Source organism: Epithele typhae, assembly GCF_022376455.1.
Source record: "Epithele typhae strain CBS 203.58 chromosome Unknown BXZ73scaffold_17, whole genome shotgun sequence".
NCBI classification, from domain to species: Eukaryota; Fungi; Basidiomycota; class Agaricomycetes; order Polyporales; family Epitheliaceae; genus Epithele; species Epithele typhae.
This window is the reverse complement of record NW_025954208.1, coordinates 329,126-355,452: the sequence shown is the minus strand read 5'-3', so window position 1 is coordinate 355,452 and position 26,327 is coordinate 329,126. Positions and strand designations below refer to the sequence as shown.

Genomic DNA, 26,327 nt, shown 5'->3' with positions numbered 1-26,327 from the left:
GCGCTGTACACTGTACGAATACGCTATCGACCAAGAGGCAGTGAGTTGATGTCTCATTACGAGGGAGGAGAGAGGGGATCGGTGTCGCCAGTCGTGGTAGTTTGGGAGATAAAGGGGGCATCGCTATCGTCGTCGTTATCTAATGAGGCAGACTGGCATAGATCCACAATGTTATCGACGTCGCATACATCGCACGTACTGGTGTCCGCCTAGCGCACACAGAGGAGGTCGCGGACGCTGAACGGGTCCGTCGTTGGATCGGCGCAGCCGGTGAGCTCCGTGCGCCGTTCGCTCCCTCTCCGGACGATGGTCTCGGCGTCGACGCTCTCCCCAAGAAGGTCGAGGATCGGCAGGTCCGTCCACTCTGGCAGCGTCGCCCCAGGCATCTCGAGCAGCCCGGTGCTCGGCGTCCCGCCGCCGCCCTTCGGGAAGCCGGGAAGTGGCAGGAGCGGCACGTTGAACAGCTTCTTCTTGCGCTCGAGGGCCCTCGGCGGGACCGCGAGTGAGACGTGCGCGCCCGCCTCGAGGTGGTTCGTCGAGAGTGAGCGGGCGCCCGCATAGTTGGGGTAGAGCATGGCGTAGCCGCGGAGGTAGGCGAGCTCGATGAAGTAGCGCTTCCAGGAGCGCTTCCAGCCGTTCGAGCGCACGTCAGGCACGACGGGGACGGAGGGCGGGAAGGGGGCCGCCGGGAGGGACGAGGGAGGGGGTGGTGGGGAATCCGGGAGGTGGCCGGCGAGGCGCGCGGCGAGGTAGGTGTGGAACTCGCGCCAGTGCTCCGGGAAGTAGAGCGCGCCCCAGCTGCAAGGGATTTGGGAGAGGTAGGGGGCGTCTGGGTGGCTGAAGCCGGCGTGTTCGAGCGTGTGCCGAGCGCTGAAGGCTTTGCGGCCATCTGGGTGGAGTTCGATTGCCTTCTGTTGGTATAGGCTTATGCCGAAGAGACGTGGAGAGCGATCGGAAGCTTTGCCATATCTGTGAGAGTTGGCTTTAGGCTGTATGCGCAGTAGCAAATAGCGGAGAAGCTCACCGATAACGAAGTAGTGTCATCTTGACCCATGCATAGAAGAGGGGCGAGAGTTCAACATCGTCTTCTAGCATCAGTCCGTACGTATCGTTGTCCCTTGGGTACCAAGACTCCACGACCGCGGCCATGAGTCCTCCATGCTGGACGCGATGGTGAACGAAAACGTTCCCGTATGGCCATTGATAGTTGTTCACAATTTCTTGAGTATCGAAGTCGGCGGACTGCTCCATGTTGATACGCAGAGTAACAGAGTCGCCGAAGAATCGCCCTGTCTCTAGAGACAAAAGAAGACGACGCAGAGATTCCGGTCGACTGTCCGTGATGATGGAAAGTTCTACACGGGGAACAGACCAATCTGTTGCGAATGTCAGTGGACACGATAAGTGAAACATTCGACAAAGAGGGCGTACTCATCCACTCGTTCAAATCCAAAGTCGCCATCCAGTCACAGTACGGTAAGTCTTCATGAGGAATGTGGACATAGGTGGCATTGGAAAGATCGATATCGGAGGATATGGAGTACCAAGAAAAGTATGAAACATCAGGATCTTCGACGGCTGAAACGATAACGTTCACAGCTCCGAGGAGGCCAAGTTGGGCACTGGATGCGGAGGAGGGATTTTCTGAGCTGATGTCGATGACGGTGATGGCCGATTGACAATGACGAGGGTAGGTGTAAAACACAGAAAGAGCAGACACCTCGCTTGTCACGACAAGGACTACGTCGTGACCTCTGGAGGCCAAACTGCAAGCAATGGATTGGAGGTACTTCGCGGCTCGATTGTCGACGACAAAGACGAAGCTGCCCGTATTCTCGCTAAGTGGTTCCGATGGATCCCGAGCGTGGCCAAGCGTGGAGGTGTCCTGTGTGGTATTCTTCATAGAGGTGTAACGTTCACACCAATGAGATGAGCTGTGAGTGGATCCGACGACTAGCCCGCCTGTCGACGATTCCCCGGAGCGAGATATGTGCGTCCCAAGTGCATGCCAACTCTCCACTTTGTGTTTGTGAGAAGACTTCGTCAGCAATTCAGTGGGGATGACGAGAGGTGGCACTAGATACGAAGCGTTTTGCGGGGTTGAACTAGGCTGTATGCAGAGCTTTTCGGTATGCAAGTCCATGCCATGGGGACCATATGGGATATGCGTGAAGGGCACGTCTTGAAGAAGGAGATGTTCGCGCGTAGAGGGAGAGACTTCTGAGAGCGCGAGGTCGTCCATAAGGAGTACCCAATCTGTCGTTGCCCGCCGCCCAGCTGCGAGAACTGCTGCGTCCAGTGAGAGACCGTCCGGCCAGTGATCGATAGATAGCTCGCTTTCCAGGTGTTCGTTGTCGGACAGAACGCGATGCAAAGCGCGTCGTAAGGGGGCATTGAGACTGCGAGGTGCGAGCAAAACGACTTCGACCAGAGAATCGGATACGCCGAGGAGATCCGCCAAGGTGGAGTTGAGAGCTGAGAGAGACGAATTTGTGACCGGGACGATTGCCGATAGAGAACGATCCGGAGGGATGGGCGGGTTGACATTCGTACTGAGGAGGTGTCGCAACGAGGACGAGTTGAGCGAGTCTGGCGGAACCCGCTGTGAATCCCAGAAGCCCGAGGTCATGTTCGTAGGGACGGTAGGTGGCAGAATGTTGGGAACTATTGAAAGCCGGCAGAGCCATATAAAGACCAGCACAAAGGCGAAGAAGAAGAGCATGCGCGAGTAAAGCTCTTGCGACCGTTGGCGGGCTTTTGCTACTGGATTTAAACTTGGGACGCGTACTGAGGATTGCATTGCGGCATGTTGTGGAGCGCTGACAGTACGAAGACGGATACGAGAGCTTGGTCGACGTTCGTATGCTGGAGCAGACATGCTAGGAGGTGGAAGAGGACTTTCGAAAGCAGAACTGGTAACGGAGAGGTTCATAGGCAATACTTCTAGGCGTGCTGCAGGCCCATATATCCCGCGCTTGCCCGGCCCGGTCGGCACACCACTGCAGCGCTGGAGTTTTGTATCACTCACTTAGCATTTGCTTAGCATAAGTAGGCGGCCCCAAGCTGCCAATTGCCATCCTTTCTACCTCTGTCTACAAGTTGATCACCACAGCTCCCCTCGTCTGCTCGTCTCTGAAACCTCCCAAGCACGCGGCATTTACAAGAACCGTTTGTCTTATCGACGCCGCGTTCCAGCCGATTGCCCCCCAAAGAACAACGAGCAAGTCCATCCAACCTCCCACCTTTGCGCAAATCCGTTCGTACGCCGTCTGTGCACGATCCCACCGAAGCACTTCAATGCCTCTCCCAGCATGGATATGTCCACAGATGTGGAGCAGCGGTCGCACTCGCCACAGAGCAGCGAGCAGCGCGTTACATCCCGACCCGCGGTCGGTATGGTGTGCGGGAGGGCCGTGGGTTATGAGGATGTCGGTGTCGGGAGGAATGGCATCCCACCGTGCGTCGTGTTGTGCGCCGCGCCGATATTGGAAGGGCCAAGATCCATGGGCGGGCGTGAAAGGGCTGCCGTACACGTGTAGGGTGCGTCCGCGAACGGATAATGCGGTAGAGGACTCTTGCAGGTATGTGAGCGTCGGATATGTGGCGAGGAGGGCTGCGCGTTCAGTGTCGTCGATGCTGAGCGCGTGGTCGTGGTTCCCTGCGATGAAAAGCTTGTGGGGATGGGGATGTGAGGCGAGCCAGTCGAGGGTGTCGTGGAGTTCTTCCAGTGTGCCCGACTGGGAGAGGTCGCCCGCATGAATGAGGATGTCGCCGTCGGGGAGCAGTCCAATGTGGTGGTGATGGTTGTGTGTGTCCGCAATGCAGACGATGCGTACGGGGGGTTCGGATATGACGGGGTGTCTGCAAGTTGACCAGGAGTTCACTCGCTGAGAGAGGAACAGCAGAGGGTTGCTTCTGAGCAGCTCGAACGCAGTGGGTTCGCGACGATGGAGCAGTGCATCCAGACTCATGGTTAATGGTGCAAGGTCTAACCGAAGTGCACTTGCAGATGATGGAGAGTACACGTATGTGTATTCCACGATCTCCACGTTGTCGCTCAGGCGCCGGCAAGGTGCCCGGTCAGGCAAGGGGCGGCCAGAACTAAAGCGCCAGACACCCTCAGACATCGTCTCCTCCCACATAACCGCCCGCCGGTCGGGCCTAGTCTCCCCTAGGCAGCCCTTCTATCAAAGGTCGGGCTCGGCTACTTAGAACCATGACTCGGTGAGCGAATTCGTCTCTGAATACCCGACAACTGAATGGCCATGTTCACATCGAGGTGAGGGATCCCCGAGGAAGGCTTGTTAATCCGGCCTCAACTTGTAGCCGGTTCCGAGCGACAAGCACCAGAAACACACCGCGTCCGGGCATCTGTCGGACATGCGCTATGGTCGACGAAGCTCCGACCTTGTACGGGCGAAGCTCTGGCTTTGATACCGCGCTTTGTATATGCTGACGAAGAATTTCGGGAGCGTTGTAGTGAGTCCGTCCGGCCGGATGCATTGTGCTGGATGAACCTACTCTCTGAGGCACATCCTCCGGTCTCCGTGGCCCTCTTGCTAAGCAAACACCATCCTGCACTTCGAACCTCTAGGCCTCCAGACTCAGCGACGTCATGGCAGGCGTCGGGTTATTAGCGTTCGCCGTCTTGCAGCCAGCGCCCACGCACTACGCATATATAGGATCGATTACATCTGGTCTCGTTCAGCATCTCACCTATCCCCCGCAACCTAGCCGTCTCCTTTTCGCTGCGATCAACCATCCAGATTACCGCAAGTCATAATGAACTTCAACACCGAGCCGACCGTCGACAACAAGGAGCTTTGGACACCGGTCCCCGCTCACATCGCCCTATCGTTTCCTGAGCTCTTTGCTTTCCATACTGAGAAGAATCCCACGCACCCAATCTTCAGCTACGCCGACAAACAAGGCAATGTGCAGGAACTGCTCTATCGAGACATGCACCCCGCTATCCGCAAAGCCGCCAAGCTGATCGTTCAAGAAATAGCAGGCTTAGGCTGCACCGTTGGAGTGGAAAGGCCGATCATCGGAGTCCTTGTCGTTGCCGGTACTTGCATATTTCTCAGAATCTCAGTCGTGCGGCGCTGACAGACGACACAGATTCGATCACTTATACGACGTTTGCAGTGGGTGCTATGTATGCCGGCATTGCTCCGTTCCTGCTTTCGGTCCGCAATTCCGCCGAGGCTCTCGTCAATCTCATCCTTTCGAGCAAGATACATGTCATGTTCGTGAGTTCAGACGAGGGAATGCAGCGCCTTGCTTCCGAGGCCCGCGCCATACTCGCCAAGGACAGTTACGACGTCAACCTCTTGTCCTTCCCGAAATTCCCTCAGTTTTTCAACCTCGAACCCGTTCCCGAGGATGTCAAGTTGGCTTCGACAGACCTGGATCAGACTGCTTTGATCATCCACTCGTCTGGTATGTTAATGTGGTTGCCCTTCCTCTGACCAACAGCCTTACACTTCTCTAGGATCTACATCATTCCCGAAACCCATCTATATACCGCACAAAGCGTGCGCATCATATCCGCACATGTCCGGTGAGTTCGAAGGCTCTCGCAAGTAACATTCGAGCTCATTTCTATATGCAGCGTACTCCAAGCCGGACACCATTAACGATCGCATGAGCATGCACGTTCTGCCAGCATTCCGTCAGTTTTGCCGCTAATTAGCTCTCCCGACGATGTGAACTAAACGTAAAATCGCTGTAGACGTCATGTCATGGCTCGGTCTCGGGATGGCGGTATGTCGAAAACCTCGTTCGGATTGATATTCATATATTCATCACCGAATATGCAGCTAGGGTGTGGTGTCGTCGTGACGGTATTTCCACCTAGTTCGGTCCCAGTTGTGCCAACGCCCGAGAACGTCATGGAGGCGATGGTTGCTTCTAAGAGCACCAGGATAATGATTGTTCCATCGTTCGTTGAGGCGAGTCTGCTTCATAGCATGCTTGGTTGCTATGTTGCTAATCACTTGTTACCTCAGGCTTGGTCGAGGAATCCAGACTACTTCCTGCACTGCAGTCTCTTACTCGTGTCGTAAGTTCCCATTTCTGCTGGCCATCATACTGTTCAACAAAGCCTTCATAGATGTTTGCTGGCGCGCCTCTCAACAAGATGGTTGGTGACCAGCTGGTAAAGCAAGGCGTGAAGATTGTCGCCGGTTATGGAACGTAAGTGATTTTGCCGGTTATTGCAGATTTGTGACTGATGTCTTGAGCCAATAGTACAGAGGTCGGAGTTGTTGCGATGGGTACTCCTACGTCACAAGCCGACGGTGCGTCTTCCAACGAGGCCAATCTTGATTGGGAGTATATGCGCTTCCTCGAACCAGTCAAGGTGCACCGTGCGTACGTAGATGGAGCCTCTGGTGTGTTCGAGCTGGTTCTTGTAGTATGTACCGTGGCAGTCTGATCCTTCTTGATGATCGAGTCTAATGGTCTTTTTTTCTAGGATTCACCTGCTTCGCCCTTGGCTAAAGTCAACACTGAAGTGGACGGGGAGCCCGCATATGCCACCAGCGATCTGTGGGAGGAGCATCCTTCAGACCCTCGTCTTGCAAAGATTCTCGGTAGAGTAGACGACCAAATCATCCTTTCGACTGGAGAGAAGGTGAGTTCCTTTCTTCTGGTTGAGACCACGTGCTCACCTGAAATCCTCGGATATAGACAAACCCAGTGCCGATGGAGACCATTATGAACCAGGATCCTGCGATCCAGCTCTCAGTGATTTTTGGGCGCGGTCGAGTCCAGAACGGCGTCATCGTACAACCTACAAAACCGTTCGATCCTGCCGATGACGCGACACTCGAGACTTTCAGGAACACGATTTGGCGAGTAGTCGTCGTTCATCGGCATGCATGCGCTTCTGTCTGACATTCCTATTGCATCGCAGGCCTTCTGTCGAGCGTGCCAACACGTTCGCGCCATCTCATTCACGGTTATTCAAAGAGGTGGGTAATGCAGCTTGAACCACGCATGCTGCCAGCACTCATTCTGTGTTTACCTAGATGATCATTATGGCACGTCCCGATAAGCCTTTCCAACTGACCGCCAAGGGCACGCCACGCCGACAAGTTTGCATCGATGAATACGCAGAAGAGATCGAACAAGCTTACAAGCGGGTTGAGGAGTCATCTCAAGTAGATGTTGTACCGCCAGCGGTTTGGGCCCAAGACACGACTCTCGAGTATGTGCGGACGCTTGTCCACCGGGTCATGGACAACTCGGGCCTCAAGGACACCGATGACTTCTTCCAGAGTGGCGCAGACAGGTACGCAATCGCTCTCATGAGAGGAATCCACATCTTTGATCGCCTTTTACGTGCAGTCTTCAGGCCACTTGGATTCGTAACAGTGTTTTGCAAGCGTTGCGCACTACCACCAAGGCGAACGTCCACAGCATTCCCGCCAACTTCGTCTACCTTTACCCCACCATTATCTCTCTCTGCACGTACCTCTTGCGAGTCGTCTCGGGCGGTGTCCTCGATGCCACCGCTGAACGTACGGCTCGTCTTGACCAAATGCGCTCCATGCTGGACAAGTACTCTGCCGACTTTCCCCGTCCGCAGTGGAATGCTACTTCTACGCTCACGAAAGATCGTCGCTCACCGCTGGATACGGTGATTGTCACAGGTACTACCGGCCGCCTCGGCTCCCATATCCTCTCACTGCTCCTCGCAAGGCCCGACGTTCGCCGTGTATATGCGCTCAACCGCGGACCGGCAGAAGATCGTCAACGTCAGGCCTGGAAGGAATGGGGACTCGACGCCTCGCTGCTTGAGCGCGGAAAGGGAAGGCTGGTAATGTGTGCTTCGGATACATCCAAGGTCGACCTGGGATTGAGCGAAGAGGTCTTCCGGGAACTCCGAGAGACCGTCACAGCCATCATACACAACGGTTCGTCGCAGTCATGCTTCTCAAAAGTCCCTTCCGATCTCATGCACCCTTTGCCTGCAGCGTGGCGCGTCGATTTCAACGTGTCCCTTCCATCTTTCGAACCGCTCATCGTTGGGACGCGCAATCTGATCGATCTCGCCATCGCCTCGGAGGTTCCAGGCGGCCCCCAGCTACTCTTTGTCAGCTCCATCAGTGCTCTCTTCAGTACGTTTCTTAAATATTAGATTTTAACACCATCCTGACCAGAATCTAGACCATCCGATCTCAAACGCTGTCAAGGAAAGCCTGGAGTACGGCCCGAGCTCGCCGTCGGTCTCGGATACGGCGAGAGTAAGTGGGTCACCGAGCAACTGCTGGGCGTGCCACGAAGCGCACCGGACTACGCACGACTGTCGTGCGCGCCGGGCAGCTGGCTGGAGATCGGTCCGTCGGAGGCTGGGGCGTCAAGGAGTGGGTGCCGGCGATCGCGCGTCTGAGCCAGCTCGTGGGCAGCGCGCCGGCCAAGGAAGACGTACGTCGTCAATATTTTTCACATCTCATCACATACAGAAAGCTCATCGGACGCGGGCGGATTGCAGACGGTCGCGTGGCTCCCCATCGACACCGCGGCGGCGGCAGTCATCAATTTCCTCGACCGAGAACGCCCCAGAACGGATATGACGCGCAGGTCTTCCATCTCACCGCTCCTCACCCTGTCCCATGGAAACCGTCGCTGCGCCAATGGCCGCGCGCCTGGCGTGCCTCTGGTCCCCGGAGATGTGTGGGTGGAGAAGGTGCGGGAGTCGGCGCGCACGGCCGACGCCAGCGGCAGGCGCGAGTCGGCCCACGAGCTCGTTGACTTCTTCGCGGTCACGATGGGCTCCAAAGAAGTCTCTTCGACACAGCCCATGCGGAGCAAGCGTCGCTCATGTTGTCTACCATGGAACCTCTGGGTGAGGCAGACGTCGAGAAGTGGTGGGGTACTGGGCGGGAGTCGGCTTCCTGAAGATGTAGAACATTGGTGGCCCGATGTAACCATCACGTAGTTTTATCCGACTTTTGCATTTCCATGAAGTGTAATATCACTGTGTTCGTGTTAGGACGAGGCGTTTGGTAGGAATCGACGTCATCCTCTTCAAGTTGGGCCACGTGGTGCCGATCACGAAATTTCCCCATCGTATCAGACGCCCACGACATTTTGAGACTTCATCTGCACCCATCATCGGGCTCGGATTTGCTCGCCTGCTGTCCTGTCTCACCATGGCCCTTCTTCGAAACCACCAAAGCAGGCGGGAAGAACCCAGCAGGAAAGAAGGAAAAAGTCTTCCACCCCCAATCACGAAAAGCCGGGCAGCTCGTCCGCACACAGATCCGCAAAAGCAAGCTCGTAGAGCAGCAAAGGAGCGCTATAAGAAGCAGGGTTCTGAAGGTGTGTTCGAGCACCCCTCTTTTGGCATGCATTCGTCTGATCAGACGGCCAATGCAGTTAATATCTATGGCTTCTTCTACCATTCACTACCACCCGAGGGCGTGCTGTCGCTGGAGGAACTGCACTACGTCGTCAAGGACATTTGGCTTGCGCGGTTTGACCAGGAGCTTGAGGCGGAGAAGGTGGCGCGGAGGAAGGGGCGGCCCAAGAGCGTGAAGGAGCAGAAGTTGGAGGAGCAGAAGCTGCGGGAGGCTGAGTTGTATCGGACTGGGATGGGTGAGTACATGCGTTCCACATTTTCGGTGGCCACACAGTTCTGAAACCCTCGCAGAGGTCATCGACCTCACGGACCGTACAAATGTCGACCTCTTCCGAATGTGGGACCAGAAGGAGGTTGCGTACGTTCAGCAGCTTCGCTTCATTCGTATCTCTGGTGCGGCACCCGAGACTATCGTAGTCTCGCGCGTAGGGGAGCAACCTCTCTTGAAGCCCAAGGAAGAAGAGAAGGCCGCCGTTTCGGAAGAAAATACGGATGCCATGGATGAAGATGAAGCTCCGTTGCTATTAGACGTGCCGTCGAGGTTCGCTTCTACAATGCAGACGATGGATGGCCCATGAAAGCAGTTGTTACCCTGCTTGTAGCTCTATACCTGGTGAGCATATTCTCCTGCGATCTCAGTACTCCTTAGTGATAGACGGAACCACTCCCCAGATGTATACTATCCACATTTTCGTTCACAATGTATTAGTGGGCAAGTCTAGCAAGTCAGCCGCAGTCTATGAAGCAATCCCTATATCAATCCTCCACCACAACCTCCACGTATCGCTCTTCATCCATGCTCCTCATGCGCAACCTCCCATCGCCCACGACCGGAAGCTCATCAAGGTCCCACTCCTTCTTCATCCGCACATATAGCAACTTCAATCCGCTCGCCGCGCCTTTCTCCAGAACCAGCCGCACAAGCAGCCCGTACCCCGCCTCCGCGTGCGCCGCGCTTGGCTTCCCAATTTCCACCCGGAAGCGCACTTCCCGCGTATGTTGCTGCAGCACCTGGATGTGCTTGTGACCATACCGATGTGCCTCCTCCATCGCCTCCGCTTCCGCCTGCAAGTCCGTCTGCGCTTTCACTCCCAACACCCCTGCGGAGCTCAGCGCGCCCGACGCTGAGTCGTTCCCCGGAGGTCCCACCACGGCTCCAAGACACGTCAGAAGCTCCCGAGTGACAGCATGGGTTTCTGACGGAGAACGCGTCGAGAGGAGGCGGAAGGTGGTGGGCTGCACCCGGAACAGCGCGTTGAACCAGCGCTGCTTAGGCGTCGAAGACCGGTGGAAGACCCTGTGGAGGAGGCGAACGACGCGGGCGATGCAGGAGTGGAGATCGGCGACGCGAGCAGGCTGAATCGCTTCTTGACGCGCCCACGCTCGACAACCGTAGGGGGCGGCGCCAGCAAGAAGGGATCGTCGGTGGACACGGGGGAAGGGGAGAGCCCAGGCGTCGAGGACGCGGCATGCGCGCTGGGCGCGTTCTCCTTGTCTGCGGCCGACTTCACTCGTCGATGTACCGTCAGAGGACGGGTCTCCTTGCGTTCTGTGAAGGGGTCGTCTTCAAGCCCTTTGCTTCTTCCCTTGCCCTTGTTCACCGGAATCCCTGTAACGGGCGAGAAGAGGTCCTCGAGCGGTCCGGGCTCAGGCGCGGGTGCTCGTCCGCCGTGCGTGGCGACGACGTGCTGCGCTATCTCTTGCATGATGGTACGCGGGCTCGCTATTTCGACTTGCGGCAATTGGATTTGTGGCACCTGGACTGGACGATCAAGGGGACGCGCTTCAGGAGTGTCGTCGGCGGAGGCAAGCAGGAGCAAGTCAGAAGCGGCCTGGAGTTGAGGTTTTCGAGCCCGGCTCGGTCCTGGCGTTGGTGATGGCGACGGCGACCTGGTTGGGACGACATTCCTGGTGATCGCACGGGATGGCGTTGGAGGTCCAGCACGCGGGGGGAGTTCCGCCAGCGCTTGTTCCCTCTCCTCCCTCGCAGCCGCCTTCTTCGCTTTCCGCCTCTTAGCGCGCCGGTCGGCCTCGTGGCGCTCCTCTTCCTCGTCGTAGTCCTCGAGACGGGTCGCGCGGTACTGCAGCAGTAAATGATACACCCCCTTCTCCCACGACGGCTTCGAGTCCAGCAGGTTCCTCAGCAGCTCTTCGTCCTCCGCCCCCGGCCAGAGCGTGCGCAAGTTCGCGAAGATGTCGGGGTCGACCTCGGTCGCGCTCGCGAGCGGGCGGGCGATCGCATCGAGCCTCGGCACGTCGCACTGCGTCAGCTTGGGCTTGTGGCTGACGAAGAACGGGTGGCGGACGATCTCGGGGATGGTGATGCGCTTCTTGACGTCGCGCTCGAGCATGCGGCGGATGAGGTCGCGGGCGCGGGGGTCGACGTCGGTCGGGGTGTGGAACCGGCCGAGGCGGACCTTCTCGAGGAGGACGCCGAGGTCGTCGTCGTCGAAGGGGAGGCGGCCGGCGAGGAGCGCGAAGAGGATGACGCCGCAGGACCAGATGTCGGACGCGGTGCCGTCGTAGGCGTCGCCGACGACGACCTCGGGCGCGGCGTAGTGCGGGGAGCCGCAGGCGGTGCTGAGCATGTCGCTCGGGCCCTGCCAGACGGCCATGCCGAAGTCGGCGACCTTGATGTTGCGCTGGCCGTCGAGGAGGAGGTTCTCGGGCTTGAGGTCGCGGTGGGCGATGTGGAAGCGGTGGCAGTAGTCGACGGCGGCGATGATCTGCTGGAAGTAGGCGAGGGCCTCGGGGGCGGGGAGGCGGCCGCGGGCGCAGAGGTGGTCGAAGAGCTCGCCGCCCTCGACGTACTCGAGGATGAGGTAGAGCTCGGAGGAGGTCTCCCAGACGTCGTAGAGGCGGAGGATGTGCGGGTGGTTGATGAGCTTCATGAGCACGATCTCGCGCTCGATGCTGTGCAGGATGCGGTCCGCCTCGTCGGCGAGGCTCCCGAGCGTCATGCGCGACGAGAGCAGCGCCGTCTTCGAGACGATCTTCACCGCCGCGTACTGGCCCGTCTTCGAGTGGCGCGCGAGGCGGACGCGACCTGGCGCGGAGGTCGGCGCGCGGCGGGGGAGGAGAGGCGGGAAACGCACCTGAGCTGCCTTTGCCAATCGTCCTGCCCACCTTCCACAGCCCAATCATCTTGGGGTCTCCGTCGGCCTTGAGGCGCGGGAAGGGCTGCTTGGCCTGGGGCATGGTGTGCTGCGGGTGATGGCAAGAGGAAGAGAAGTGAGTGTCTCTCGACGCTCGAACAGGCGGGTTTTCTCCTTCCGCTGTTCGGTTCAGGTGGGGCTGACTGTCAGCTCCCTGCAGAACCACGTTTATGCTTTCGGCTTTAGCACATTTTATCGTCATTTGCCCATAGTCGCGCACCGAGAGCTAGACGACGCCGGGAAAGCCCTCGGTCAGCTTGCCCTCAACTCCATTTCGAACGTGCGTCTCTGAGTACCGTCAATGTACAGTGTTCTACCGTCTGCCATACCGTTCCGGCCTGCCGCGCCGCCCGGTGTTCACCTCTGAACCCCCACGTACCGCCGAATGGCCACGAGGGTTCGTCGAATAAGCACAAAAATCCTCCTCTCCCATATTCCGATTCCGGCTCTCAACGCGCGTACTATCCTCCTTCTCCCACGGCCGGCCGCAATGCTGCCCGTTGACCTCCGTCTGAACGCCGAGGTCCGAGTGCACATCGTGCGGCTCGCGCATCCCAGGTGGAAGAACTTGAAGGTGCAGTTGTAGACGAGGATCACGATGTCTGAAACCACCAGGCCGGCGCCAGCGCGAACCTCATAGTCTCAAGGGTCACACCCGAGCCTGAAGACTAGGGGCGGCTTGGCAAGGAGCCGACTCGGAGGCAGCATTTGGGGTGCGCGACGGCGGTACGGGAGGACTAGTGGGACCCGGTGTGGGCTGGTACTCTCTCCTACGCTCTCGGCTTCTTGTCAGCATCAACAAATCACTCACTAGTTCGCACGGGCCGGGCCCGACACTCCGGCGCTACGTGAGATAACCTCGCTCGAGTGTGGGAGGCGTTTGCGAATTTGCATTTGGTTGCTGTTGACTGCGGCAGCACCTCCGAATTGGGGGCGAGTTGGAAAATGGCTGTACATGCGACCGGAAGTCCCCCTCACTACGCCGGTAAGCATATCCTACTGTCCCCGGGAAAATGTTTGGATTATCGCAACTGTCGATAACATCATCAAGGGCCTCAACTTCCTAAGTCCGGGCGACACCGTATCCGAACACTTCAGACGAAACTCCAACACAATCCTGCTGAGACTGGGTGCTTGTCACGGAAGCAGTACATGTCCATACCTCAAACCTCACTGGTGGTGCCGAGCGGCAGTACGAGCAGCACGTACGATAGGTACACGCTGTCGCTCCTCTCCGGCATCGACTCGTTCCCAATGTGCTCGGCACCCTCGTGCGCTTCATTTCTGTAGGTCTCCAAGGACCTGGCGAGGCTGAACGCGAAGAAAGGGACGTCTTCGACCCCTTCCAGCCAGGGTGCTCCGCACTCGGTATGGCTCACCTCGCTGGTAGACGGAGCGACGCCCAGTGACATGCCCCGCATATAGGGCCGTTCTTTGTCCCAGCGGTTTCGCCCCAGCGTGGCGGAGAGGTCTGCGAGGTATTCGATGTGCCCCGACGTGAACGGGTACACGGCGGTGCTGTACTCCGCCTCGAACCACGATCCCTCCACGTACGGCGTCCAGGACGAGGCCGAATGCAGCACGACCGGGAGCTGATGCACCGTGACGCCGGGGAGGGCTTTGGCAGCCTGGGCGACGACCGAGTCGAAGGAGGAGAAGGTCGTCGTGTTGAGGCAGTACCTGCGCTCGAGCAGCAACCCGACCGGAGCGCGCAGCTGCGCCACCACCTCGGCGACCTTGCGCCGCACATCCCGCGTGCGCGCCACCTGCGCGGGGTCGACAGCGTCGGTGCGGAAGATTTTGAACGCGAGGACGGCGCGGTAGCCCTTTGAGATCTTCGCGACTTTGTGCGGGACGTCGGGGTAGAAGGCGACCCAGTGTCCGGGCAGGGCGTTCGTCGAGGTGCCGTTCACGATGAGGCCTTCGTAGTCGTAGCTCGTCGTGTCCCCTAAGCCGACGAGGAACGTGCCCACGAGGCCATTCGCCGGGGTGTCGCGATGGTTTTTGAAGTGCCCGCCTGGGCCGTAGAGATGGATTTTGTAGGGCTCGGCGCGAACGCCGTTAGACTTGCCGGTGTAGAAGTTGGCGCCCCAGAGCTCCGCGACACGCTGAACGAGCCACTCGTCTACGGTGAAGTCAGAGGACGGGATGTCGCGGGCGCGGCGGACGTCTTCGTCGACCTTCGTAACTTGCTCACGCACGTCGCCGAAGCCAGAGACGTTTCCGTGGTCGTACCACTTCTTCAATCGCTCCTCCAGGCGTTTGGGCTCCTCCAGGCGTTTGGGATCCTCAAGGCGTTTGGGATCCTCAAGGCCTTTTTCTTTGCCAATGTTGATGTCCTCTTCCTCTTCCACTGTCGACTCTCTCGAATTTGTCGACTCCCTCGAATTCGTTGACTCCCTCGAATTTGTCGAGTTGGTCGAGTGTGTCGAGTGTGTCAATTTTGTCGCCTGGGGTGCGATGGACTCCTTGAACTCACAACCTGCGCGGGTGATGTCGAGGGTGAAGCTGCGTTCAAGAACACCGAGCACGCAGTCGCGAGCGTACTCGCCATGGAGGCGTTGTAGGCTCGACATAAGATCCTATAACACAATGGTTGAGCGAGAATGGAGGTGAATCACTGGTCATCATGTCTCACTCGGTTGTGTTCGTCGTCAGGGGCCATGTCATGCTTGACTTTCTTCTGTTTTTTCTTCGAGAGCTTCATATTCTTAAGGAGCGCGTCGTCCTTGGAGGGAGAGTACCCGATCGAGGGCAGCTGCTTGAAATAATCCATGGCCCTCACCAGCTTCCAGGCTCCCGGGTCTGGAGTAGCGGTGACAGGCTACGTGGAAGAATTAGGATGCCGACAGGCTGCCCACAAATCGAGAAGCCTCGTACCTCGGGAATAACGCTGCCCTCGCGGGATCCAGGAGGATGCGTGGTCGCCATGATGGGTAGAGGATGAGCGGCGGATGATGGATGTGACAGGGAGGACATGGCGGGGGCTGCAGGGCCATATGCCCCGTGAAAGGAGGTGGCTCATGAGGTATGATGTCGTCGGTGTCGTTGGGGGGAAGGATAGGAAGGAACTTGAAGCCGTGGCGATCATTAGGATGGAGGCTTACTAATCAAATGGGTCCAGGCAGAGGCGCCAATTTGCAGCGTTGATCGTGCATTCGCCGCAACGGCCACCAGCATCGTAATCCCGGCTGCGCTTCATCTGACCCTACATCGACTGCTGCGGTAGTTCAGAGACGCCGTTGTCGAAACCTTCCTTTCATCGCGGATCTCGTATGCCTACTTGGGAAAAGGCGTGTAAACCTAATACACGCAGCAGTTCTATCGAGCACAGCGACCACGGGCGGAAGATGCAAGCCACCCAAGCTCCACGTGTTCGAACGTACCGTCCATCCAGCTATCCTAGCCAACTTCATGGTTTCCAATCCCCCAACGCCTCCCGTCCCACGTCCTCAGCCATGCATTTACCATCTTGGTGGCTACTGCTCTCGCGGACCCTCCTGTCGCTTCTCACACGACACGCCCTCCCAGGCGGCGCAACCCCCTCTCAACTCTCAAGCCCCCGCCGTGTGCGAGTTCTACAGACTTGGCGTTTGTAAGTTCGGAGCCTCTTGTCAGCTTTACCATGCTCCTCTTGCGGACCTCGCAATATCCCCAAAAGTCGGCTCCGAATCAGGGGTCAAGGCGTCAAAACCACCCAACGACATCCCAGCCACCTCCAGGGGGATGCCCTCATCTGCTTTTGGGTCGTGCAAGTTCTTTGCTCGAGGATTATGCTCGAAAGGGGACACCTGTCCTTATGGCCATCCACAATTGGCACGCCCTCAGGCCAGCTCGACTCGTTCCCCCGTTCCCAAGTTTCGAAATGGTGTAGCACGTTGGATATCCATTCGAGGTGAGTGATCCAGAGTCGCCGGGTCGACGCAAAGCCATTGACGATGACTCGAGACCCCTCTGTCGATGATATAAACCCAGCGCCGGCGCAAATCCCTGCCTTTGGGTCTTGCAAGTTTTACGCGCGAGGCCGATGCAGCAAAGGGGACACATGTCCCTTCTGGCACCCTTCATCTGTGCACCCAACAATTGATAACGCCCAGGTTACGTCAGAGCCTGTCCGGATGGAGTCGCAATCGCCAGCAGCCAAGGATCGATTTGATCAACAACCAGACAATCCGGTGCGATCGGTATCGTCTCCTCACGCTCCTGTCATCACGGTCGGCGTCCCTTCAGGATCCAGCTTGAGTGCTATTCCCAATCACATCGAACAGGACCTGGACACTCAAGTTGAAGCTGAAGATAACCGAGTGCAAACCATCACTCGAACGAAGCTCGGATGCACGGTCACGTATGGATCAGGAGTCGCAATCGAGAGCATCGTAACCAGCTTTGAGTCTTATATCGTTCTCGTCCACAACATACCTGCTTCTACTTCACACTCCCGACTCATCGCCCTGGCGGAACGCTTCGGTGACCTCAAGACCTGCCTCCTCACTCCCGCGCGTGACACCCACTCTCGAGCGTCGGCCCGCATCGAGTACCTCACCACCTCCGACGCCTCGCGCGCCGCCGACGAGATCGTTGACATCGTTGAGCTCTGCCGCCCAACCGCACGGCTCGACCTGCGCGCGGGGGAGAGCGGCAAGGCAGTCCTGCAGAGCACCAAGGTCAAGCTCAGCTGGTACGCACCCACGCGCATCGCCTGGGCACACTACTCCTCGATCGCAAAGGCCAAGACGGAGGCCGCGCGCATCAACGGGGAGCCGTTCGACGGGCACCCTGTTCGCGCCTCATTCCAACCCCCGACACGGAACCAGACGGGGAACTTCTCCGTGGAGATCAAGGGCCTCCCCCTCGACGCCGACACACCTCACATCCAGCGGTTCAGCCATGCCCAGTCCGTCACCCGCGGCAGCCCCAGCTTTGAGCGCGAGGGCGCAGAGCGGCAGCTCCACGACCTCCTCGCACGCGCGGGGCCCCTCGAGTCCTTCGAGCCCATCGAGCCCTCCCCGCAGGCGCACAAGAAGCCGTCGGCGAAGCTGGTCGCATTTGCGCAGTTCGCGGACCCCGCGGTGGCCGCGCGCGCCGTCGCAGACCTCCACGGCACGCAGCAGCCCTTCCTCCGCAACAGCCAGGTCTTCCTCGAGCCTGTGCACGCGGTCAAATACGCTCTGCCGCCCGCGCAATACGCCGCGCTCCGCGCCGAGCTCGACGCGCTGAGCGCGCAGCACGCGACGTGCCGCCTGCGCGTCCACGACCGCGACGCACAGGGCGCCCCGGCCACGCGCGTGTCCGTGCGCGCGTACGGGCCCGACGCGCGTGCGCTGGGGAGGCTCAAGGCCGCGCTCGAGCGCGCTCTCGAGGGCGATGCTGTGCTCGACCCCAAGGGGTCCCTCGCCTCTGCGGGTGCGTCGGGCACCTTGGAGCGTATCACCGCACAAACGCACGCGTTCGTCGCCCCCGATACGCGCACCCGCACGGTGAAGGTGTGTGGGAGCGAGAGCGCACGCACTGCCGCTCGGACGCTGCTTGCGGATGCGCTCACGAGGCTGGAGAGCGAGGAGCGCTGCATCCCGCTCGACCCGCGTGCGTTTCGCGCCGTGCTCCACGGCGGCCTCGCTGTCGTCCAGGCCACCGTGGCCCCGAGCAACCTGCAGCTGGACGTCGTGCGCCGGCGCATCATGGTGCAGGCCGGCGACGTGCGCGCCGTCCAGGACGCCGTTGCGCGCTTGTGCGCTGGGGAGTCTCGCAATGCGACAGTGGACGCCGAGTGCCCGGTGTGCATGTGCGAGGTGTCCGTGCCGCTCGCGCTGCCCTGCGGACACACCTACTGCCGCGCGTGTCTGCAGCACTACCTCGTCTCCCTCGCCCAGTCCGCCCCAGGCGGCGCGACGCTCGCGACGTGCCTCGCAGACGTCCCCGCTCCGGCCGCCGGCCGCGCCAAATCCAAGCCCTGCGGCCACGCCATCGCGCTCGACACGGTCCGCGCGCTGCTCTCGCCCGCCGAGGAGGAGGTGCTGCTCGCCGCCGCGTTCCTCGCGCACATCCACGCGCGCCCGCACGACTTCCGCTACTGCCCCACCGCGGACTGCCCGACGGTCTACCGCCCGGGGGCGGACGACACGGTGCTGCGCTGCCCGTCGTGCGCCGCGCGCGTCTGCGCGGCGTGCCACGTCGAGCACCACGCAGGCTTGTCGTGCGCGGAGCACCGGGACAACACGGCCGGGGGCCACGCCGCGTTCCGCGAGTGGAGGGAGCGGAACGGGATCAAGGCGTGCCCCGGGTGCGGGGCGGACCTGGAGAAGAGCGGGGGGTGCAACCACATGACGTGCGCGCGGTGCGGGACGCACATGTGCTGGGTCTGCATGAAGACGTTCGGGGCGGTGGGGGCGTGTACGCTCACATGGGCAGAGAACACGGTGGCATCGGAATTTAGGTGAACCAGTACTTTACCAGTCTTCGTGGTACACCGAGCACTCGCGCTTCAAGCACTGAATTGCTCGAGCGTTCGTTCGCAACGAAATCAATGCATTAGTAATTTCCAGAGTCAAGATTAAAGTATATCGAGTGTTCCAGGTTGCTTGATCATCGTTTTGTTACAGGCCGCGTCTCGACGTGAGGCTTGTAAAGTTGGAATTCGTTCGACTTCAGTCGACTGTGACAATCAAAGTGACGGTCACTGCCCCGTTATAATGTGACGGTGACCCGAATCCAATCTTTTGCTTACGTACATCAGCCGATGCCAGCGCTCATGCGGTCTCTTCGACTCCCTCTCGAACTGTTAGACATTGATTATTCCAAAGAGGATCGCACCCTTCGATGGCTATATCAGTGCGATTTCCACGCAATCTTCACGGCTACTTTCTCCCAATGGCAGTGTCGTACGTCTTCCTCGAAAGTGCAACACGTAGAGTCTCGAGCTGTTTCGCACTGATGCCTCCAGGACCGCTCTTGCGGCTCTGGTTCACTCTGCCACGTTCGTCTCGGTTCCACGCAGATCGGTGTCGTGAACACAAAGGGAAGCATGTTTCCAGCTGGTCGGGTCGGGTCAGGTGCCGCGCCGAGGGTATCGTCTTCAGGAATCAGCGCTCTCGAGCACTCTTCCACCTCTCCCAACCCTTTCCCGCACGCCATCAAAATCATGTATTCACACTCGGACTGCGACGTAAGTGCTCGTTCGCTCCGCTCGCTATCCTTGAACGCTTTGCTAAACCCTCGCATCCACAGGCGACCACCGAAGCTAAGCTTCAGTCCCTCATGGCCGGCCACCCGAATGTCGCCGATGTCCACGCCGTCTTCGAGGACGCCGAGCACACCTACATCGTCACCGACCTGTTTGACGCGGGCGACCTGCACACATACGTCTGGAACAAGGCTGCGCCCCTGGCGGGCCGTCAAGCGCATCTTCCTCGGTATCCTCGACGGAGTCGCCGCGTGCCACAACGCCGGCGTATTCCACCGCGACCTCAAGTTAGCCAACATCCTCGTCGACGAGGAGCGCGGCCGTGTCTGCGTCGTGGACTTTGGGTTCGCGACAACGGAGGACTGGAGCTGCGACTATAGTGCCGGGACGTCGTGCTACATGTATCCAGATCGGTGCCCATCGCTCAGACCCTGGGGAGGACGTGCGCTGACTCGACACACCCGCACAGAAGCACAAGGAGCGCGGACGGAGAAGACGAAGAGATGCGACTCCCGTACGACACTCGCGGAACACGTCTGGGCGCTCGGGACCACCCTCATCGAACTCACCTGCGGCTCCCCCCTGGGAGAGGCCTCTGCGTGCACGAGCGACCGCTTCCGCGCGTACGTCGCGGACCCCACCGCGCTGCGCACGCTCCTCCCGATTTCAACGGAGCTCGACGCGCTCCTCCCCGCATCCTCCTCGTCCGCCCGTACACCAAGCGGGCTCCGCAACAAGCGACGGTCGACGATATCAGAGAGGCCATCAAGCGCGCGGAGACGTTCTGGATCGACGAAGAACAGCTCGCGGGCGCCGGTTCCGCCGCACAGTTCACGTGGGACACGGCGGGCGCGCTGCACCGGGCGTTACCCTAGAGGAGTGCTGGGCGATGGGGTGCACCTATTTATCTCATGTGCAGAGGTCTTTTCAATTCATGGATGTTCGGTGGGTTCGGCCAAGGCTCGGTCTGGGGTAATGCGCGAGGAGCTGCAGTGGTCGAGTGAATGAGCTGACTCACTTTCACTGTGGATGTCCCGATGACAGCGTATCGGGACATGTCAGCATCCATAATCCATGAGCGGCTCGTCATCGGGACTTCCAAGTAGTGACACCACGGTGGGTATTTATAAGGCCAACGCTGTGTGGGGTCAGAAACATCTCAACATACTCGACTCCCCAATTTCACCCTTCGCATTAAATCTCCACGCCTTGAGTCAATGTCTTCTTACGTCGTTCTCGGAGCGTCCCGTGGCATAGGGGTAAGTACTCCAACTGTCCCAAGAGCCTTGCTAACGAACCACACAGCTCGAGTTCGTCAACACATTGGTATGTGTGCTTCCGCCAGCTAGGTCCTACATCGTATGAGCCCAAGATGCTCACTTCCGCTTACCTATAGAGCAAGAACGCGACAATAAGGTATTCGCTGTCGTTCGCACCCCAGAGTCTGCGGCCCAACTGCATTCGCTCGCGTCGACGCGATCGAATGTGTTCACAGTCAAGGGCGACCTCGACAGTGCGGATTCTCTCAAGGCGAGCATGACAGCCGTGGCCAACGCATCAGTCGTGTTCGCCAACTCACAAAAATGACAGGCTGCCGCAACGGAAGTTGCAGGCCATACCAGCGGAAAGCTTGACGTCCTCATACTCAACGGTGCCCGCATAACGTCCCAATACTCCGGTATGACCCTGGACAAGTTGTGAGTCGCATGTCGAGTAACGGTGCGTGGTGCCAGCACGCTCACCAGGTCCGCCAACAGCCCTGACCCCCAAAGCCTCGAAGAGGACCTCATGGCCGGCGTACGTCCGCTTTCCGCTCCCCAGTCGTCGACCGTCCGTCGAGTCCCCAGTTCCGCTGCAACACTGTCGGCGTCGCGCACGCCATCAACGCCTTCCTGCCTCTGCTCCGCGCGGGCGCGAAGAAGCACATCCTCGCGATATCCACCGCCGCCGGCGACATCGACTTCGTGCGCGAGATCGGGATGGGCGCGAACGTCGCGTACGCCGCGTCCAAGGCGGCGCTGAACATGGTCGCCACCCAGTTCTCCATCGCGCTCAAACCCGAAGGCTTCACCGTGCTCTCGATCAGCCCGGGGTACGTGAACACCTTCACCGAGGACCCCAGTACGTGCCGCTTCGCTCTTTTCGGCGGGAGATGGGGGCTGATTTAGTGCGGGTGATGCCAGACGACTTCGCGAGCATCCCTGAGCCCCTCAAGCATTCACGGCCACACTCAAAAGGTTGCCCGGACTTCGACGGGAACCCGCGGACGCCAGCGGTTGCCGTGTCGATGATGCTGGACGTGCTGAACAGAAGCGGGCCGGGCCAGAGCGGTTCTTTCGTGTCCCAGTATGGCAACAAGGAATGGGTCTGATGTAGCCGAATCGCCACGAATAATACGTGCATGTGATTCAACATTGTGTACCGTTGGAATTGGCTACAAGCGAAAGCGACGTAACTCACCGCACACGTTTGGATAGCATCTAGTCCAGTGGATGTAATAGGAGTGTCGGAGATGGCGCGACGTACGGCGCCATTCTGTGTATTAACCATTCTCAAGCACCTGTTGATCTGGCAATCGTTGTGACTTGCTTGCGGAACGGACCTGCGTGGAGATTTTGTGCAGCGAGACGCATGGAGTGCGGACTGGGGGAGCGTTAAAGCGGAGCTGGTGTTGGTGTGCAATTTGAGACATCCTCCGGCGAAGGGGGGGCTACCACAGTGCTCGACGCCGAAAGCGGAAGTGACAGCGCGGAAGGGAAAGGCCACGCCATGGTCATTGTGGTGCCACCCGTAGCCTGACTCGTCCGGGCACGCTTGTCTGTGGTAAAGACACCCGGTGCGACTGTGTCGTACGACGCGACACGTTTCCCGTGCACGTTGAAGACATCGTTGAAGACGTTGTCGGAGCCAGCTGCTGAGCAGGCCCGGGTATCTCGGGGACCGAGCTGAAGGACCACGTTTATACGCTGTCTCGCTGAAGAACAAGGGTGAAACATCACCCGAAGGAATGGTCCGCCGCAGAAGCCGCGGAGCGAGTCTGTAAATCGGATGCGACTGCAAGACGGGGGCCGGAATAGGACGGGTGAGGTTATAAAGCAGTGGCTGAGTTTTTGAGAAGGGGCCGATGCGCATGGAAGGCGGCAAGAGGAGCCGGGCAGAGGGGGAGATGCGGGGCGAAGTTCTGTCTGCTGGCGTCCTGCTCGCAGCCCCAGATGACGCCTTCACCCACTATACCGCAGCGCGCGCACATTGGAGTAAGCTGAGATGACATAGGGGTGTTTTTTCACTCACTCTTCGCCGGTCCGAGGTCTTTTATGCACTCGCACAATGCAGGGCATCGGGGAGGATGCGGAGTATGCCATGAAGCTTAGACAACCTGACTATGCCACCATGGCAATGTTCGAGCCCTTTCCACGCAGCATCCGAACAATAAAACTTATCGCAGCCCCTCACACTCCATGAAGCTATCCCTCTGCGTCCAGGAAGAGGGCGAGGATGTGTTGGATGTGTCCTGAGATGGGATAGACATGTTGGGTGCAGGGGATATGGAAAGTAGGGATGATAGACGCTGATTTGAGTGTTCCGGGGCTTCGCAGATGTCAAAGTGGCGGCGACAAAGCAGTAACAGAGGCGGAGGAGGAGAACGAGCATGCCATAGTCTGTGCGATGAGACGCGCCCGCGCGCGACGCGCCGCGCACGTGAGCGTATGCATATGGCACCGCTGGCACTGCCAGGATACGCGAGCTCGAGCCGCCAACTCCGCGGCGTAGTCTAAGCGACTCCGTTCGACTCCATTCCGGTGGCAACACTTCTTGAACCCACTGTGCCGTCGGACTACTTCGCTCTCATCTGATCATTTACGTGCATATCGATTTGAAGTCATGCGGACGATCCTACCAAAGTAGACAGGACCAATGTGGGTACGTCGTGACTCGTGAGGGCATACATATACCCGTGTACAGCCTGAGAGGTCCACTCCGACCTCGGGCCCACAGCTGAACGGAACTTCCCTTCCTCCAATGTCTCCCGGTGCCGTCAAAGTCGGATGTGGCGATTCCGCCCTCACTACTTACATGCAAGGTTGGTGTATGTCGCTACCTTTTTTCGCACTACAAACAACTCGACTGAAGCTCCCCTTCCAGCATAGGCTGATGCGGAGAGACGCGTGCTTCGCGTTTGAATAGCTGAGGATGAGGTCACAAAGAGGGTTGAAACATCTGCATTCCAAGTTCACTTCCACCTCTCCAACTTGGCAACCAGTGCCACAGCCGCGGCTAGATGGTTATGGCGAGTGACCCGCTTCTCCTCCGAGCTACGTACGACTCCACGGACCTCCTAAAAGCAGTGTCGGCAGGATTGAAGCGGGTGTGCGCGTCCCCCCGGCGGTCGATTTGATGGTATCAGTGGGGTCACGTATGCTGCAAGTATGCCGATCGGGATTCGGGATTCAAACGCTCCAAGTCTTGGGGCTTTGGCAGGGCTCGGCCGCCTACCCTCACTCCTATCTGAGCGTGCGTTGCGTGCTCCGTTCATCACGCTTCGGCAACGTAGTAACGGGTCTTATCCAGACCCCCAGCTGTCAGATGCTGAGTCGTATCTCCCGACCGGGATGTATCGACGGTAAGTGGTACATAAGAGCTCGAGCTCACCCAACATCCACCAGAACCCTCGACTCCAACCCTCCTCTCCACAGAAACACTTCCGGATTTTACAACACGCTACCATGTCTCCCAAGACAGCTACTATTGGCTCTGGCAGCTCGACCACCACCATCGGCAAGATCGGGGTAAGTGCAACTTTTCACGGAGTGTTATGTCCATCGACGCTGACAACTATCCTCGTCGTTCAGCACGGTCTCATGATGATGACGTGAGCTCCACTGTCCTCATCCTCTGTAGTACGTCCACGACTGACAGTCTGCCGTTTCGTACTCAGGTGGCGCGCCGAAGACCGCCCGCTCGCTGACGAAGATGCGTTCGAGGCGATCAAGGCGGCGTCGACGCCATGCCTGCCGGGTGAAGATGCTCCTCAACAGCGGTCAGTCTCGTCTCTGTCCCTCCTGCGACTCCCGTGTGCTCACCTAGCCACTACGTCCGCTCAGGGCACTTCTATGGCCCAAACCTGGGCCCTGCGAACCTGCAACTCCTCGCGCGCTTCTACGCCAAGTACCCCGAGTATGCGGACAAGACCTTCATCTCCGTCAAAGGCGGCCTGAAACCCGGACACATGGTGCCCGACTCCTCGTGCGCCTCTCTTCCACCATCCTTCGTCTATCTAGTCTAAAATGGACGTGTTCTATAGCGCCGAGAACCTTCGGGCTGGGGTGCTGGATATCAACGTGCAGCTCGGCGGGACGAAGAAGATGGACCTGTTCGAGTGTGCGCGCGTTCCCCCCGACGTCCCGCTCGAGGACGCGCTTGCCACCCTCGTCGCGTTGAAGAACGAGGGCACTTCCAGCACATTGGCATGTCCGAGTGCAGTGCTGCGACTCTGCGCAAGGCACATGCGGTGAGCATATTTGATTGATGCTCCGGAGACGGCCGAAAGCTGACTGCGCCTTTTCAGATCACGCCGATCAGCATTGTGGAGATCGAGGTCAGCTTGTGGTCTTACGAGGAAGAGACCAAGAAGGTTATCGCCACGGCCAAGGAGCTCGGGATCGTCGTCGCCGCGTACTCGTATGTATCCACTGACATCCACTCTCTATGTCGCCGCTCACCCAACCATCAGTCCCCTCGGACGTGGCTTCCTCACCGGGACCATCACGAGCCCGGCCGACCTGTCCGGTATGTCGCAACATGCCGTCTGCGCCGCCGTCCGTGCGCTGATGCTCCGAAATGCTGCACAGAGAAAGACATGCGCCGCATGTTGACCCGCTTCCAGGAGGCCGAGCTCGCGCACAACACCGCGCTCGTTGACGCCGCCAAGGCGCTCGCAGCGCGCAAGGGTGTCACCCCCGCGCAGCTCGCGCTCGCCTGGGTCTCGTCCCTCGGCGACCACGTCGTCCCCATCCCCGGCTCGTCGTAAGTACCTTCCTCCTGCGATGTAGCATCGCGACTGATGGCGTGCTCCTCGTTCCGCAGGGTCAAGACGCGCAACCTCGAGAACCTGGCTGCGGCGGACATCACGCTGACCGCCGCCGAGCTCGCGGAGATCGGCCAGATCCTGACGAGCACGCCCGTCCAGGGCGGGCGTTACGTGGATCACTTGCCCGCGCAGGTCTTGAACCTCTGGGGATGAGTTCTGTGTTTTAGATAAATATAAGCTCCGATGTACATGTATCCTGACATATCACAGACCCACTGAGTATCATCTATCTGCTTGCATTCACAGTCAGTGTTCGGACAGGGCTGGACTGACCTAATGCACTGGCGTCTACTATTCGACTCGGCTTGGTCCGGTCGACGCGCTCCATGTTCGACGGGTTCCGTTTTACTGCGCGTCTCTTCCTTTCATGCGCTATGATTGCTTGCTTGCGCGGGCGAGACTCATTCATCGTGGTTGGCGCCCTGTACGTGCACGCAGTACGGAGGACCGGCGTGTAAGGTGCGAGTGAGTGTGGGCAGTTTCTGAGTTGGCTCGAACGACAGTGCGCGGCGACAACATGACGATGCTCCACGG

General features: G+C 58.9%; 9 protein-coding genes across 9 annotated transcripts; 5 read left to right on the top strand and 4 right to left on the bottom strand.

Annotated features, from left to right (window-relative positions):
- Window positions 1-209: 209 nt before the first annotated feature.
- Window positions 210-2,629, bottom strand: BXZ73DRAFT_45178 (uncharacterized protein; the record flags this gene model as incomplete). The annotated part of the gene is made up of 3 exons (XM_048019464.1): window positions 210-969; window positions 1,025-1,376; window positions 1,432-2,629. 3 exons carry the CDS (start codon window positions 2,627-2,629, stop codon window positions 210-212), a joined length of 2,310 nt encoding a protein of 769 aa, XP_047878964.1.
- A 463-nt stretch (window positions 2,630-3,092) lies between these two features.
- Window positions 3,093-3,971, bottom strand: BXZ73DRAFT_45195 (metallophosphoesterase domain-containing protein 1; the record flags this gene model as incomplete). Its single annotated transcript, XM_048019466.1, has 1 exon — window positions 3,093-3,971. One exon carries the CDS (start codon window positions 3,969-3,971, stop codon window positions 3,093-3,095), a length of 879 nt encoding a protein of 292 aa, XP_047878963.1.
- Window positions 3,972-4,782: 811 nt separating this feature from the next.
- On the top strand, window positions 4,783-8,907 carry BXZ73DRAFT_89442 (acetyl-CoA synthetase-like protein; the record flags this gene model as incomplete). Its single annotated transcript, XM_048025277.1, has 19 exons — window positions 4,783-5,068; window positions 5,122-5,442; window positions 5,495-5,563; window positions 5,615-5,674; window positions 5,735-5,766; window positions 5,823-5,954; window positions 6,050-6,064; window positions 6,116-6,198; window positions 6,253-6,418; window positions 6,479-6,637; window positions 6,694-6,857; window positions 6,920-6,977; window positions 7,035-7,297; window positions 7,354-8,126; window positions 8,176-8,195; window positions 8,225-8,260; window positions 8,293-8,433; window positions 8,501-8,791; window positions 8,818-8,907. The coding sequence occupies 19 exons, from the start codon at window positions 4,783-4,785 to the stop codon at window positions 8,905-8,907; spliced, it is 3,159 nt and encodes a 1,052-aa protein (XP_047878962.1).
- Window positions 8,908-10,126: 1,219 nt separating this feature from the next.
- BXZ73DRAFT_89441 (Pkinase-domain-containing protein) lies at window positions 10,127-12,568 on the bottom strand (the record flags this gene model as incomplete). Its single annotated transcript, XM_048025276.1, has 3 exons — window positions 10,127-10,667; window positions 10,688-12,416; window positions 12,466-12,568. 3 exons carry the CDS (start codon window positions 12,566-12,568, stop codon window positions 10,127-10,129), a joined length of 2,373 nt encoding a protein of 790 aa, XP_047878961.1.
- Window positions 12,569-13,688: 1,120 nt separating this feature from the next.
- BXZ73DRAFT_45301 (uncharacterized protein) lies at window positions 13,689-15,101 on the bottom strand (the record flags this gene model as incomplete). Its single annotated transcript, XM_048019488.1, has 2 exons — window positions 13,689-13,899; window positions 13,936-15,101. 2 exons carry the CDS (start codon window positions 15,099-15,101, stop codon window positions 13,689-13,691), a joined length of 1,377 nt encoding a protein of 458 aa, XP_047878960.1.
- Window positions 15,102-15,939: 838 nt separating this feature from the next.
- Window positions 15,940-19,017, top strand: BXZ73DRAFT_89439 (uncharacterized protein; the record flags this gene model as incomplete). Its single annotated transcript, XM_048025275.1, has 4 exons — window positions 15,940-16,393; window positions 16,501-16,572; window positions 16,831-18,905; window positions 18,979-19,017. 4 exons carry the CDS (start codon window positions 15,940-15,942, stop codon window positions 19,015-19,017), a joined length of 2,640 nt encoding a protein of 879 aa, XP_047878959.1.
- A 646-nt stretch (window positions 19,018-19,663) lies between these two features.
- BXZ73DRAFT_76759 (kinase-like domain-containing protein) lies at window positions 19,664-20,580 on the top strand (the record flags this gene model as incomplete). The annotated part of the gene is made up of 4 exons (XM_048022501.1): window positions 19,664-19,687; window positions 19,750-19,856; window positions 19,897-20,417; window positions 20,444-20,580. The coding sequence occupies 4 exons, from the start codon at window positions 19,664-19,666 to the stop codon at window positions 20,578-20,580; spliced, it is 789 nt and encodes a 262-aa protein (XP_047878958.1).
- A 342-nt stretch (window positions 20,581-20,922) lies between these two features.
- On the top strand, window positions 20,923-22,076 carry BXZ73DRAFT_89438 (NAD(P)-binding protein; the record flags this gene model as incomplete). The annotated part of the gene is made up of 6 exons (XM_048025274.1): window positions 20,923-20,968; window positions 21,102-21,250; window positions 21,296-21,402; window positions 21,463-21,502; window positions 21,553-21,826; window positions 21,943-22,076. 6 exons carry the CDS (start codon window positions 20,923-20,925, stop codon window positions 22,074-22,076), a joined length of 750 nt encoding a protein of 249 aa, XP_047878957.1.
- Window positions 22,077-24,429: 2,353 nt separating this feature from the next.
- Window positions 24,430-25,946, top strand: BXZ73DRAFT_89437 (aldo/keto reductase; the record flags this gene model as incomplete). Its single annotated transcript, XM_048025273.1, has 10 exons — window positions 24,430-24,492; window positions 24,556-24,575; window positions 24,642-24,743; window positions 24,791-24,949; window positions 25,008-25,134; window positions 25,164-25,214; window positions 25,272-25,384; window positions 25,437-25,492; window positions 25,555-25,729; window positions 25,790-25,946. 10 exons carry the CDS (start codon window positions 24,430-24,432, stop codon window positions 25,944-25,946), a joined length of 1,023 nt encoding a protein of 340 aa, XP_047878956.1.
- Between the last annotated feature and the right edge of the window lie 381 nt (window positions 25,947-26,327).